We start from the raw sequence: 16,583 nt of genomic DNA, 5'->3' as shown, positions 1-16,583 counted from the left end.
ACAAATAAAAGCAAAGGCAGATTTGTACAGAAAGTATTCTGAGGCTACAAGAAATGGCCTCAAGAGGTTTAAGGCGCATTCAGTTCTCTAGAAGACCTTACCCGAGTGGCAGGAATATAGGCACTGAGGGCAGAAAATCAAACTGATGAGCACCGTGGGGGTACTGGAGCATCCTGAAGGAGCCGACAGTAAAACCTCATTATTTCAGATCCCACCGATTCTGAGTTTGCACAGAAGCTAGGCTGCATTCCTTTCCTCAATAAACCTGCTTTCCATAAATTATGCAAAGTTATTAAAATGAAGAACATCAAAGGAGGAGTTAATTCATTCATAAATATTTGCTGAATGCCAAATTTATTCTTCTCTTATGACAAAAATAATGTACATGATCAAGGAGAACTCATTTGTAAAGAACTTCAATATGCCTTCTCTCTCCAGGAATTACTGCAAAGGACCCCCAAAGGAGGACAGCCATGGGTGTCCATCTCAGAGAGGAAACAGGCTCAGGTCGTAAAATGACTTGCCCAGGATTGTACAGCTTTATGTGAGGGAATAAATATACAAATAAATTCTATTTTGCCTGAAATTCAAGGATCAGAAATATTAAATTATAATAGTAAAGACTATGGAGTTTTGTCTTCTTGGTGACATTTATGCACATATCGAGAATCAGTAATATTGCCCTAAACAAAGGCTAGAGAAAATGCATGACCAAGGGCAAAATGGTGGTCCAGACAGCTAACACCTTGAGAACTGATGAGCCAAGCTCTATGAGAAATCCAATTTTAGCCAATTCTCATGCCTTTTGGCATCATTCAGATCTGTAGGTAAAGCCAAAGGACCATTAGTGTCATCACTATAAGATGCAGACTCTGCAATGACATTGCTCTCCTATACCGACCATTGTGAACAGATAATGAGATTAAGACAGAGGCATTAACTTAAGTTTAATACCAAAAAGTTTAAAATTTTGTTTTTTTACAGAAATGCTAATACTCCATGCTGACAAATATGTAGTGAAACAGACAGTATTTGTACATCTGGCAGTGCAACTTTCTCGAACATAATTTGACCAAAAAAAAAAGAACAATGGTCTTAAAAACATACATACATGTTGATCCAGTAATTCTGGAATTTAACTGAAGGAAATAATCACAAATGTGTATAAAAGACGTTCCCAAAGATGCAGATACTAACAATGTGGTGTTTATTAAATCACCTTTCACTCATATTCTAGAATGCTTTACAGTGATTGAAAATGATATTATATAAAAATACGTAATGGAAGAAAAGATGTAGATAAGTAAAAAAAGTAGATTACAAAACAGCATGTACAGTCTAATTTCAATTTTGAAAAAAAACTCTATTAGTATAAAGAAGATTGATGGTACATACAACCGAAATATTGACTGGGTTTATGTCTACGTGGTGGCATTTCAGATAGTATTTATTTTCTTCTTTACAACTTTTCTATATTTTGTAAACTTTCTACAATAAATATATGCTATATTTATAAAGGGAAAACATTAAATATCAATAAGGATTAGGCTCCATCAATTATCACTCTGTGACTTTGGGCCTGCAATCAACCTCTCTGAGCTCCAGGTCTATCACCAGTAAAACTGCAAGCGTAATACATGTCTTGTAAGATTAATGTGAAGATTAATTGAAAGGAAAAAATGCTGAAAGTACTTTCAAAGCTACAAAGAGACTCTCAAACATAGGAGATCCTTTTTATCATTGTATCAGATGAAGAAGTTTTTGTTAAGTGTTAGGGTAGTTGTACTATAGGCAACAGATGAGCAGACAAAAAACACAGGCACAGACTTTGACAGCACAGAAATAAACATGAATGAGTGTGCACGTCTGTCCACGTGGGTGAGCACGCCATACTGCAGTCATGAGCTGGTGCCTCTCCATGTCTCAGAGCCTCAGACACTTTCCTCAGACCCATTTATCCAGAAGATAAAGTATCCTCTCCTTAAAAGTGAGGTTACGACTGTCTCGAGTTTAGACAATTGCCAGTACCATCGTTATTTTCAAAATTTCAAATACATAATTTCAAAATAGACTGCAGATCTCTTAGATATCATGAAAAATTCAGTCCTCAGTCTCCGGAGGTACAGGCATTTCGTATTTAAACAGTGAGGCCGTGCTTCCTGGTAATTTCTTGCAGATTTGAAATCTCCTGATTTTCTGTATAGTTTAAGAAGTCAAATCCATTCTGGCAGACGGATCCCTTAGCTCTGTGACTGAGGCAGCCGGGGTGATCCCAAGCGGAATATGTGGCTGAAGCCAGCGTCCAGGATGTGCGCACGGCTGGGACAGGGGCACGCTGCAGCTGGTGTGGGGCTCATCAGCCCATGAGGCCCCAGGCTCGAGTCAGAAGTATGAAGCCACTGATCTTTGTCCTCAGCACCCAGAGCATCTCTATTCTCCTCGCACCTCCCACGTCTGTGGCTTAGTGCAGCAGAGTGGGGTTGGTAATACCTATAGTTCACAGTGTGATTGTGAGGACTGAAGGAGATTATGTGGGCTCCACTCCGCACAGCAGACACAGCACTCCCAGGTCACCCTCAGCACCTCAGCAGCTCTTCTAGGCTGAGCTTTTCTCTCTTGTCCCTTGGATCAAAACACGTCTGCACATGCTCCAGGACCCCGGCTACCCAGGCATCAAAATTCTGAGGTGTAGACCCCACAGGTCCCTGAGGGGACTCCGACACTTGGGGAAGCCTCCCGCCTGTGGCAGGGCACGGCATCGGTAGAAGGTGGCAAGGATTTTTGTCCTTCAGGAACTTATATCGTAATGTTAGTATAGGGCTCGAACACATAGTATGATCTCAATAAATGCTACTTCCTTTCCTTCTCCTCAGTTAGATCCTACCTTCCTTTCAATCTGCATAATATGTTATACTTCTTTTATAGCGGGTTATACTTTAAATTTTAGACATAGAAGGTACTTGATAATGTCTTTGGAAAATATATATGGCAATAGAGAAATAAGGGGCTATATCTACATGCATATGAGAGCAGGAGAAAAGGGCTGAGGGAGAAGATAAAGGCAAGTTAGATGGATGGAGAGAGAGGAAAATCGGGGAAAACGAGTTACCTATGCAGTGCGGTCATTAACAACACAAGAAGTTGATATTTAATACATTATATGCAAACTTTAATGCATTTTATACATCTTCTATTCATCTAGAAGTTACAGGAAGCCTGGGAAGGACAGATATGGCTGGAGCAAAATGGGCTGTATCATTGAAACCCACTGGCAGAGAGAGTGGAATGGCTGTTTTCCATTACAAGGAGACAACCGTGGCTGAAGTTTAGATGTCATCCACATAGCGAAAGGCTTTAGGTAGACACTGCTAGACAAGGAGGTGAATTAGAGGCTGTTAGACTTCTACAATGAGGAATTCAGCACAATTCCACAAATATCTACTGGGAGCTTACAACGTGCCAGGAGATGGGAGATACAAGAATAACCAAATCAAGGACTCCTCCCTCAAATTACCCAGTCTAGCATTTTTGTTTGTTTCCTTGTTTAAAATTCTCCCCATCTTTCATATCTGCATATTTGCAAGTAATCAGGACATGCAAATGCTTTACCAGCTTAGCATGGTTATTCCTAGTCTACAGAAAAGTGGTGAAAGGTACAAGAAAGAACAGTGACTATGAGTGTAAGATATAAAAATGCAAGGGCATGAAATTCATCTCACTGTTAATGCTAGAATTAAAATATACATGTAATCAGTAGTGACAGAACAAACGCACAAATGTGGAAAAGTGTACCAGGAAATCATTGAAGTGTTTTATTCCAGGAAACAGCTAACGGTCAATGTAAGACACTTCCACACCAATTTCCTAGGTTTAGCCAGTAAACTGGGATGGTATAAAATAACGTGGTGGGCAGGGCACTCTTTCTTAGCAGCGACGTCTTGGCAATTTACTATACCTCTCTGAACCTTAGTGTCATTTTGTATAAACAAGAGATAATACCTCTATTTTGCCAGATTGCTATAAAGACTGGCTAGTTAATTACCGCTCTCATACTCCAGAAGAGAACACTGAGCAACTAAGAGATTCAGGGATTTATAAAAGTATGAAACTAGATGTATGAAAGCACTTACACACCATGGGACAACAGTAAGCGTTATTATTATCATCATCACTATTACTGTTGTTGTTTTTACCATTACAGTTCAACCTGCACTTTTGTAAGTGAGTAACGATCAAATTCAGGCCTCCTGCCAGCAAACCCAGACCGCCTTCCATGACCTCAGTCATCGAGCCCTCAGGTTCCACCACGCACACTTCCTAGACAGAACGCTCTCCTCGGAGAGGTGGATTTTCCAGGCTCTCACCTTGACCCAATCTCTTGCTTTCTGAGAAAAATTCCTTTATTGTACCCAGAACTGTTAATGCAGCTCTGCCTCAGGCGGACACTGAGAAGGACTTGAGAGAAGCACAAAGAACCGTCACGTCAGCGCTGTGCCTAATTACAGTTTCTTTCTAACAAGAGAAGCCCTGTTAAATAACCAAGGCACAGTCATGGAAAACGAGTTTTAAATTAAAATTGAAAATAAACGTGTGAGATGGAAAAATAATAAACAGTAGACCCCATATAAAGCAGTCAGCTGTCTAAATACAAGCAGAGACACCCACACGGACAGCTCTGATTTGTCAAGTGTAACGGCCTCTGGAATTCAGGTGAGAATTTTCAACAGTCTTTCTGCAGTACTCAGTTGACCCTCAGGACTCCCGGAGCTCCCAGAGCACGTTCGTGTTTGTGATCCACAGCACACGCATGCCACAGGCCCTTTGGCAAGGATAAAGAAAGTACAGTGGGAAACACCCTGACCTTGCTTTACTTTTTCTTGTTCCATAGCATTTATCACTTTCTACCAAAGTACATTATTTACGCATGTCTACCGTTTCTTTTCTGTCTCCCCGCATTAGAATGTAAACTCCACAAGGTAGGGACCGTCCTTTTGTTCACCAATGTGCGCACATCCCTGAGAACACTCCTTGGCACTCAGTAGGTGCTCAATGAATTTCTGTTGAATGAATAAATGGATAAAAATTTAAGAGTAGTTCTGGTCAAGCGACTTAACCTCCCTGAGTCTCAGTATCTCATCTGTAAAATGGGGATAATAATATGGAACTAATAGAACACAAGAATTCAGTGAGAAAAACATCGATGAAGCACTTAGCACAGTGTCTGGCAATTAGTGCTTAACCAATGGTAGCAGTAACTATTCCTCAGAGCTGACTATTTATCTTCAAAGTTTGTAGAAAGCACTCCTACGCCCATGCCAACGTAAGGCACCATGGAGCAGTGGACAAAGTACGCAGAGCTGAAGATCAAGAGATCTTCATCTGTGCTCATGCTGCTCTCCCACAGGGCTCAGAATGAGCTCAGAAGGAGAAAATAAGAAGACTCCTTAACAACCATCCAGAACAGCTTCAGTAAACTATGGCTCATGGGCCAGCTACTTGTTTTCACAAATAAAGTTTTATCGGAACTCAGCCAAGCTCATTTGTACATATTGTCTGTTACAATGGCAAAATTAAATAGTTGTGAGAGACCATATGGCCCACAAAGCCACATTTACTATCTGGCTCTTTAAGAAAAAGTTCGTGGAATAATTCTCAGTTTTCAGACGAGCAAACAGAATCCCAGAGAGCAAGCAGATGAGCCATACCCAAGGTCACACTACATATTTAGGCTCTGCAACTTTGAGACCAGTGGCTCACACATCCCTTCAGAGGCCCAAATAATAGCTGATAAACCTTCAGTCACAGGGCCTGTCTGCATGACAACAACCATAAGGGCAGTTTGACTTCTCCCCCTGGAGAGCAAGTGAATGGTCACTTGCTTACAAGAGGCCCTAACTATGCTCTTGAAGGAGAAAGATACCTCCACGGGGAATTGAAAAGAACATGGGCTTTCCCAGCGTGCCAGGCTGGGGTCAGTTGCCAGCTCTGCAATTTGTTGGACAGTTGACCTTGTGCAAGTCCTTTACCCTCTCTGGGCCTCAGTTTCCTCGTCTGTTTGATGGGAATAATAATACTCTTAGTTGACTTCTTAGGGGACTGAATTAAATGAGACAAAGTATGAAAAGCAGCTAGCACAGAAAATATTACCTTTTTACCTCCTTAAAGACCAAAATTGATAAAATGATTCATTCAGGGAAAGATATTATATTTCTGAGTTTACCAAATATGCTTGAAAACATTCATGGTCTCACCTTCCAGGGTAATATGAACACCCTTTTCCCTTGTCATGAATTATCCTGTCTACATTATCTTACAGAGGCAGCTTCCTGACAGAGCCAATTTCTAAAAATGCATTGGTTTTGAGGTATAGATTGATTTTTTATTGTGATAAATTAAAATCCAATATCACCCAAAACGACACTAAACACACAGAGACTCAATTTCTCCCCTTAGATGTTCAGGATCTCTGATATTAAAATGGATGTGGAGCTGCTGTCGGGCCTGCAGGAGCCTGAGTGGTGAAGTAAGCAAGCAAAGGGTATGGAGCAGGTATATAGAGAAAAGACGGTAAAGAGAAAAAAAGGCAAACCAACGAAGTGGAGGGAGGGAAGAGGACACTTCCTACTTCCTGTTTGGTGAGCGTCAGGGAGCGACTCAGATGTGTCCCCAAAGCCTAGGCCTTTGTCATATAATTTGCTGGGAGGTCTCAGGCGGCACTTCTCTTTGGGTTCTAGGTTTCTTCATTCATAGATGAGTAGGGTAGTCAATGCCAAGGGACTTTCTATCCCTGACATCCTAGGACTGGGTAACTCTGCATCATGTACATTAGTCTTCCTGTACTCACTGCCTGTATGGCAAAGTTAGCATCTTTGGCATGAGCATCTTGGGCTCCAATATCTGGCCCAGACAATTAGCATTTCCTTATAAGTTGACTTATTCATTATTTTCTTCTTCCTTCCTTCCCTCTCTCTTGTTCCATCCCTCCCTGACTGCCTTCTCTCCTTCCTTCACTGTCCAATTAGCATCACTGTCACATGCCAGGGCCTAGGCTAGACACAGCAATAGATGAGACAAGGTACCTTGTGGAACATGTAGTCTGATGGGGGTGTGAGTCAACTCACTATGATAGAGATGACCATGTGCTATGACAAAGGTGAGCAGAAGATGCTGTAGGAACGTTATGAAAGGATTTCTTAATTCTACTGAGAGGACCTAAGAAAGTCCATACCAGAGAGAGGACAATATAACTAATAATAACACCTAGAGCATTTTATTATACCAGGCACTACTCTAAGTCTTAGGGGATTAATTAAATCCTCATTTAATCTTGCACCAACCCTAAGACTTATAGGTCCTTTTATTATCCCCATCTTACAGACGAGTAAAAGAGGCATAGAATCATTAATAAGATTGCTTTCTGGCCACACAGCTGGTGAGGAGTAGATCCAAGGCAGTCTGGATCTTGAAGCCGTGCTCCTTCCACTATGCAGTTTAGCCTCTCTGGTGCCAGTACCACACTGGTGAGGAGTGTTGGCTGTGGATTCAGACAGACCTAATATGAATCCTGCTCAGAGGATGAAATGCATGAAGCACTTAGTTTAATAAAGCACCTGGCCTGGAGAAAGGGCTTGATAAATGGTAATTGCCGTGCTGTATTGCTGTTGTTACTGTTGTTGACATCGCTGGACCCCGAAACATGAGGAGATGTTCACTGGGTAAAGAGGGACAAAGGACATTCACAGTGGAGGGGTTACCTTGAGCAAATCAGGAAAAGTGGGCAGTGCACGGTGTGTGCAGGAAATAGCAAGATGGTACCCCCAGCACTCTGCTCATCCACTGATGAGCAGATCTTATACTTCCAGATCTGCTACATAGGGCTGGGCAGGGTATGCACTGCGTAGCTCTAAGGGGAACTAGTCATAGGATAGTCCACCAAAAGGGTGTATACTTATAGCAACATCTTCCCAGCAAAGGGCAATGAGTCTTAAAGAAAGGGAACTTTTCCTGATTTGCACACAAAGGCATTTTATGGGCTAAGAGTGACCTTATAGTCACTTATAGTCACTGTACCTCCCCCCTCTATATCTAGTGCATCGTCAGGGACACAGAGTACACCGAATAGTAACTGAGGCTGTAAGGGACAGGATTTAATCAAAACTCTTTGGTCTGACATTCTAGTCCTTCTCATCTGGCCCCTGCCCTCCCTTCCCTGCTTCCTCTCTCACCGATAGCAATCACACATCCTCCCATCCAGAACAACTGGGCACCTCACTCCTCTCCACACTTGCCTTCCTTCATGACCTTCCCACTTCAGGGCCTCAGAATCCACCCCGTCTGATCCCCCTTGCCGGGACACTGATCCTGTTATATCTCCGACTCCAAACCCTGTCTTCCTTTAGGATTCAGACCTTTCTTCCTAAATCAGTCTACATTTTTTACAGACGAAAAGAAATCATTTCTGCTTTTGACCTTGCATGATGATTTTGTCTCTTTCTCTTATTAGACTCATTACTCTTGCTTTGAGCTTTTAGTTATTTACATACGTCTTACCTCCTAGGCTGTAAGTTCCTCAAAGGAAAGGTTTCATCTCTATGGTTCTTCATGAACTAAAGGTTCATCTCTATCTACCAAGTAGAACATCCTTTTCACTCACTAAGCATTTGTGAAATGCATGAATGAGTGAATGAACTGAGCAGAAGGGCAGCACGGTCTAGACAGGGGTTCTTAACCTCAGCTGACCCAAGATTGCCTTTTTTTTTAAACAAATATTTTTCAATCCTTCCTTTATTGTTTGGAAACAATTATATAATCTACCTACACAGAGGAAGTTTAAGCAAATCAAAATGTCCTAATTACAGCAGAGAGGAGAAATAAAAGAAGATGATTTCTGATGAAAAATAATGTGAATTTCTACATAGAAATGCTTGGTTACTACCACAGAACAGGACGGCATTGTCCCGTGTTTGCACTTTCTTATAATGAATACATTTGGGTTTAAGACAGCATTCAATTCAACACTGTTGACACTCTCTTCCTTATACTTGCTAATTTTAAAGAAGGGGCAAACCAGTCAAGTGCAGTGAATGTGAGAGTTGCACAGGACAGCGCCGCAGCAGCACCGTGCTGGGAACTCGGGGCTGAAGAGCAGCACGGTGGGCTGGCTTTGCAAAATGATGAACAACTCTTGGTGAGGTTCCAACAAGACAAAGTACATCTTTCTCAGTTTAGCTGCACTTCTGGAAAATTCGCTATTATGGATACGGTACAAAAATACCTTGCTGATATGTCAAGTAGAGTTAGGTCTTAGATTCGGGTAATTATAAACAGGTTTTTCATCTACATGAATATCTGGTAAGACATTTGCAAGTCATATGGCACAGGGAGCATTTCTGTTGTGTGTGACTGTCTTGTACATTGCAGAAAGTCTAGCATCCTTGGCCTCTAACAAATTTTTGCATTACCACCATCTCCCTAAAAAGTTGTATCAACTAAAAATGCCTACATACATTTCCGAAACACCTGTCACAGGACAGAGCCAGGCAAGAGGAGAATCGGTAAAGGAAACAAGCTTAGGAGTCATAAAATGTGAATTTGAATTCAATTCCTGCTACACATAGTAGCACTGGGCAAGCCACTTATCCCCTTAGTTGACTCATCTGTAAAAAGGAGGTGCATAGGGGCCAGCCCGATGGCGCAGTGGTTAAGTTCACAGGTTCCGCTTCTCGACAGCCCGGGGTTCGCTGGTTCGGATCCCCGGTGAGGACATGGCACTGCTTGGCAAAAGCCATGCTGTGGTAGGCGTCCCACATATAAAGTAGAGGAAGATGGGCATGGATGTTAGCTCAGGGCCAGTCTTCCTCAGCAAAAAGGGAAGGATTAGCAGTAGTTAGCTTAGGGCTAATCTTCCTCAAAAACAAAAAAAAACAAAAAATAAAGGAGGTGCAGGTACTAAAAATCTCCAAGAATTGTTGGGTGTCAAATGAGACAGGATACACGAAAGCTTGTAATAAGCCTGCTCACAGGCCAGTCATTATCTAATCCAGTGTTGTGAGAGTCCTGTATACTGTTTCAACGGCTCCCAGGATGACAGGGACGTCACACAGACCCCCAGGCCCCAGCATCCTCCTCTACAGCCCCTTCATCCTCCGCCCTGTCTCCTCCTCTAGGACCAGTTTCCCTTCCTCTACTTCAGCTACTCTCCCCAAACCCTGCTCAGAACATCCAATTAGAACTGAAGGAAGTCCGGTCCTATTTTTGAGGAGACACAAATAAGGTGACATCTGGTTTTCACTGAAGAATAAATTAGTAAACCATCCCGGAAATTTAAGTGCAGTCATTGCATTTAAAACACCATTATCCCTCTATTATAAGGGACAATATTCAATCCTGGGCCACTCTCCACTCTCCCCTGCTAAGCCCTAGTTATTCTGTGCACGTTTGCTGACTCTTAATCACTAAGTCAATCTATTTTATGTGTAATAAGTATCACTGAGGACCTACTATGTGGAAGTCATTGTGCTAACTGGATGGATAACAGTGACGAACAAAAAGATCCGGTCTCGTTCACGTGTGTTTACAGAGGTGCTCAATAAATATTTCCTGAAGGGAAGAATGAATGAACACACACATCTTTCTCTTATAGACATCTGTGCATTTAGAAATATGGTTTTCTCTTCCCTGACTTGCTTATTTGGTCCTCCCCAACCTACTCCACCACTGCCAGGTCAGTGTGCTCTTTTCTGTGAAAACCTTTCTGAATATTCTAGGCAAAGCTCGGTCTCGAGCCCCTAGGAACTGACAACTCCATTCACACCTGTGTCTCAGCAGCTCTCAGTCCACTGTAAATCCAGAAGAAGTGGGCTCTACCAGACACTGAATCTGCTGGGGCCGTGATCGCTGACTTCCCAGCCTCCAGAACTGTGAGAAATAAATGATTGTTGTTTACAAGCCGCCTATTTTATGGTATTTTTGTTAGAGCAGCCCAAGTAGACTAAGACGGGTATGTTATTATTAGTAATATCTTACTAACATCAAGGATTCTGGACCAGACTGCCCAGGTTTGGATCTCAGCTATGCCACTTATTAGCTGTGTGACTTACAGTATTCGGACCTCAGTGTTCTCATCTGTACAGTGGTGATAATAACAGCACTGACTTCATGGAACTGTTGTAATATAATTAGAATGGTGCATACAGTAGGGCCAGATCAGTGTTGGCTGAACCAAATGAACAAGCAAAATCTACATGCGATTGTGGCAGCAAGATGTAGGATCATCTTGAAAAGTTGATGCAAACCACTGCCCTCTTTCTGAAAAACAGATGTATCTTTAGGATTCTGCAATATTTATGATTTTTTATGGCATAAAATTATAATAATTCTAAGGAATAAAATTACAAATGAGGAGAGAAGAGAGACAATGAGTTTCTCTGGAAAGACACAGGATTCTGAGTTGGATGGTCTATTCTGAGCCTACAGCCAAGTCAGGGACACTCCCAGAATCTTAGTTCCCTTATCTGCGAAATGAAGACGACATCACTCCTGCCTCGGTGTCCACTGGTCTGATCCGGAGATCTGGTAACATACTGATATAAAACCATTACTACCCCTAATTTGCTATTGCTCCCACTATTACCAATAACGCGTTTACATATGACATTTCCTGCATTTCCACTGATCCCTTTGACATATCAGCAATACCTGGGTATTTGAAAATACGAACAGCTTTCAGGATTGATTTATTCCCTGAAACATGCTAATAATAAAATAATAAAACAAAATTTACTCATATAAGGATTGGAATCAAGAACGCTTTGAAATTCAAGACAAGGTGTAAATTGCTGCAAAGGGTCTCTTTAATTGGGATCAAAACATTTTTGACAGCTTTTGGATTTTAAAATTCTAGCTATTGTCACGTTCTGCAAATGTTTCTTTTCTTGGTTTGAAAAAAAAAATGCAGTCAGGCTTGAGCAGGAATATAGACACGATAAACAAGGAAGATTTGTCATTCCAAATGACAAAGACCCTGTTCTCCATTTCTCCGATATGTGGGACAGACACTTCACTGGGACGCCTATCCTGCACAATCCCGTCAGCCCCTGCTGGGCAGTGACAAAGTTTAGTAAACTGTTCCTGGAGGTTTTGAAAAACCTCCATTTCTCTGAAGATAAATCACATCCATAGGGATGACTTTAAGAGAGAAATAGAACCTTAAAACTAGTCTCAGTAATCAACTTAGATGCGACTTTGTCCAACACTGCATCCTCTACTTGACTGCCTTCTACAATTTCCCCATCATATGGTTGTTGCTTGAATACTCCTAGTGATGGTAAGCTCATTTGCACAGAAGGTGGTTCCATCTAACTGTTGAGCAGCTCTGAGTGGTAGAAAATTTTTATTCATGAACTAAAACTGCTTCTTAGAAACTTCTATCACCTGGTCTCTCTTCTATTCCTTAAGTCACAGAGACCCAAGTCAGCTTCTTATGCTACTATACAAATTTTTGGAGAGATGAGCCCTATAATATGGGGTGCTCTGCCCCCTATTGTCTCTACTTCAGGCTTAAACAGTTCAGTCCTCTCTGCCAGTTTTCCCCAGACCTGTGTTGAGGTATAGCAACAAGCCAAGGCTGTAGAAGCTGGAGGCTACAGAAGCCTAACGCTCATCAAACAGAACTGGAGTCGACTAAGCAGACAGAAATCGCTTAACTCTGCCTTCATCCTGATTCTCCACTATGGATCTCACATTTTTTTCCACAAAGCCAAATGGCTTTGGGCCGAAATAATGATTTTACTGTTGTTCTCTTTGTGTCCAGCTAAAGAATCAAAGACAGCATTACAAAGTGTGGTAGTATCATTCTGTGGGGCCAGTTTGGCGACCCTTGAATGAAGATTTAGATGAAGGTAAAGAGCATAAACTGCCTCTTCTCATTAGTTAAAATTCGGTGATTAGGACTTTCATTGTCTGGGCACAGCTTATTCGATGGTGGGGTACATGATGGGAGAGCAAGGCCACAAAACATGGCCCCTGGGACAAGATAAAGCATCATACTCTGCCTCACTCCTGTCCCTTTGGTTATGCCAGCTGTCATGGTGATGGGCAGGCATGGAATTGGGAGGAGACTAGAGATGATCACATCATATTGGGGCATAGAAATCATTGTGAAAGGCTTGATCCACATTACTTGGCTCCCTACCATAAAGGATACTAAGGGATCAATAATCTCCCCCAAGTTTCTACAAGCCTGTGTGTTACCCAGGACCCCAAGAGGATGCATCTGTGTTGAGAAGTGTTGGCTCAGCACAGTTTCCAGTATCCCAGCTGCCCTGGTCCCCCCCAGGATATCTTTTGATTTGTTTGTAATCTTTTAATCTTTTTTTTTTTTAAGTTTGGCTCTGAGCTAACATCTGTTGCCAGTCTTCTCTCTCTTTTTTAAAATTTCTTCTTCCCAAAGTCCCCCAGGACATGTTGTATATTCTAGTTGTAGGTCCTTCTGGTTGTGCTATGTGGCACGCCACCTCAGCATGGCTTGATGAGCGGTGCCATGTCCGCATCCAGGATCTGAACTCGCAAAACCCTGGGTTGCAGAAGCAGAGCGTGTGAACTTAACCACACGGCCATGGGGCTAGCCCCCTGTTTGTAATCTATTTAAAATGTGAAGTTCAAAACTAAGCTCAGGTCTCCAAACTATAGTCTGCCAAGGAAAAGGAAAAACTTCCCCGGGTTTAGAAATCATACTTTTTTTTTCTTTTTTTGAGGAAGATCTGCCCTGAGCTAACATCTGCCAATCCTCTTTTTGCTGAGGAAGCCTGGCCCTGAGCTGACATCCGTGCCCATCTTCCTCTACTTTATATGTGGGACGCCTACCACAGCATGGCTTGCCAAGCGGTGCCATGTCTGCACCCAGGATCCGAACCAGCAAACCCCGGGCCACTGAAGCGGAACGTGCACACTTAACCGCTGCGCCACCGGGCCGGCCCCAAGAAATCATACTTTTGTTAAGGCAGAAGATGCTCACATTAGGCTTTTAATCTCACTACGTTCAAGCTCCTTTACTACAGATGCTTGTGGCCTCATTCTGAACTCCCTTCCACCAGGGCATCCCCAGGTAGACCCACCTTTCTCTACACAGAGAGGTCAACCGCAATGATTTTTGACTCAGGCCCACTGGAAGCGTATTCCCAGTTCTGCTGCCTACATGCTGGGTGGACTTGGGAAAGTCATTTATCCTGAGAGAGCATTTGCTTAATCACGGTTAAGCAAAAAGACTCATGAGCCAAACTGCCTGGGTTCTGATCCCGTCTCCACCACCACTTACTCTCAGCAAGTTACATATACTTTTCTCTCCTCAATATCTTCAGCTACAAAATGGAGATAATACTACTATCTACTTCACAGCGCTGTTGGGAGGATTGGATGAATTGGCACTTATCAAGGGCTTACAACAAGGTCTGGCACATATTACGTGCTCAATGAAATAACTATTATTATTATCTCACAAGACTCTTGTGAAGACAAATCTGAATAATGTGTATAAAGTGACTAATGTGTTCCTAGCAGATAGCAGTTAATAAATGGGAGTTATTATTACTAGTTATTTTTCATTGTGGTAAAATATACGTCACGTCCAATTTACCATTCTAACCATTTTAAGCATACAGTTCGGTGGCATAAAGTACATTCACAGTGTTGTGCAGTCATCACAGCCAGCCACCACTAGCACTGTTTTCCTCTTCTCAAACTTTCACTCTGTGCTCATTAAACACTAACCCTTCATTGCCCCTCCTGCCAGGCCATGGCAACCAGTGGTCTACCTTCCTTCTCTATGAATTTGACTCCTCTAGATACCTCATATAAATGGAATGTTACAGAATTTGTCTTTTTGTGATTGGTATATTTCACTTTGTACAATGTCTTCAAGGTTCATCCATGTTGTGGCATATGTCAGAATTTCCTTTTTATTGCTGGATAGTATTCCATCGTATGCGTATACTGTATCTCGTTTATCCATTCATCCATTGATGGACACTTGAGTTGTTTCCACCTTTTGGCTATTGGGAACAATGCGCTATGAACATGGGTGTACCAGTATCTGTTCTGTTACTAGTTATTTGGGAGTAACTTTTCTTCAAGAAAACCCATTTTTACTGTTAAATTATCATCCTACTACCCATATGGTGTCCTAATATGAGTCAAACAAAGAGGAGAAAATAATAATGCAAAACGTCTAATGTTAAGTAACTTGGCTAACTGAGTATTATTTATATAGTGGTTGATAAATTATCTTGTGAACTTCAAAGGAGGTGATATATGTGGAGGTGTTTTATAAGCTGTAAAGCACTGAATAAATAAAAGGAAAAACATGTCCATCTGACTCTCACTCTCTTGACGAAACAGATCATAGAATGTTTTCCTGTTTTTCCTTTGCCTTCAATGAACAGGACCGACAATGTCAGGCAAGCCCTGGGGATAAATCTAGGAGCTAATTGCCGCTGGGAGGTTGATGAAAACACAAATCACTTCTTTGGTGGGTTCAGCAAACATATCAGCCCTTACATTTCCTGGTCAGGCAGCAACAGATATTTCCGAGATTGAAAATTCCATTTATTCTTTTTGATTACAGCAGTCACAAGGTGCCGCAAGTTCAACTTAAGAGAGTCTGGATGCTTTGACCGAGTCAAAAGACCTCCATGTGTCTCCCTCTAGGACAGATGTCATTAAAGTTGCCAGCACACAAAGAAATTTAACTTAAACAGTCACATTACCCACTGCTCTTCAAAGCTCATCAATCTCCCATTAGATTACCAGAACTACGTGACACTTTTATCACAATTACACTATAAGAAACACGGTGCAGTCACACTGCGGCCAAGTCAGGGAAGAGCCTCCCTTTGATGGACGGTCATAGCTGATCAAGTTTGTCAGTTGCTTTATGTGTTTTTATGCTTGTTTGATATTCCTGCCCAGCGAGTAGAGGCTTTTAAGGGCACATCTGTCAATGGATTCAATTTCACAATGCCATGTGGCTCTTTTACTTACCCCTGTCTTCTCATCAAAGATTTTGATTCCTCCAAAGGAGATGGTTAAAAAGATTTTCTGTTTGTGTTCTCCTTTGGAACGAGCGCCAGCAACAACGCCCTGTTGAAAGGAAGGACATGGTTTTTACTTTAGTGTTTTCATTTGAAAATTCCCTGTGGTCCCAAAGGCATGTCAGATACCATCAACCAATGCCACCAATCGTGCACACTCCTTTCCCTTCACCCCTTCCATGCTTCCCTACCAGATGTGCTTGCGTCTTCTTGATGTAGAGTAATACACATCCTAGCTGTTCTAACGTTGTATAAATAGGTATCTGAACATCAATTCATTTGACTAGCCAAGATTTATAGAATACCTTTGTGCCTAGAAATTTGGTTCAGAATTGGGATCTCCAGATAAACACAATATGGCTCTTTTACTAATATCTTTGCTGGGTTTTGTATTAGATATGATTTTAATCTATTCAATAAGGGTACACCACTGAATATATTCCTAAATCTGATTTTATCTTTATATTTCTGGAAAAAGTTTTCATATCAATTTTAGAG

General features: G+C 41.8%; 1 protein-coding gene across 14 annotated transcripts in view; it reads right to left on the bottom strand.

Annotated features, from left to right (window-relative positions):
• Window positions 1–16,583, bottom strand: part of DAB1 (DAB adaptor protein 1) — a 1,086,856-nt gene that overhangs the window by 110,118 nt on the left and 960,155 nt on the right. For all 14 annotated transcript variants that reach the window (XM_070509805.1, XM_070509809.1, XM_044770894.2 and 11 more), the window contains one exon: window positions 16,036–16,134. In XM_070509805.1, coding sequence (XP_070365906.1) covers window positions 16,036–16,134 — 99 coding nt within the window. The remainder of the gene's footprint in view (window positions 1–16,035; window positions 16,135–16,583) is intronic.

The sequence above is a fragment of the Equus asinus genome, chromosome 5, assembly GCF_041296235.1.
Source record: "Equus asinus isolate D_3611 breed Donkey chromosome 5, EquAss-T2T_v2, whole genome shotgun sequence".
NCBI lineage: Eukaryota > Metazoa > Chordata > Mammalia > Perissodactyla > Equidae > Equus > Equus asinus.
This window is presented reverse-complemented; position numbering and strand designations above follow the sequence as displayed.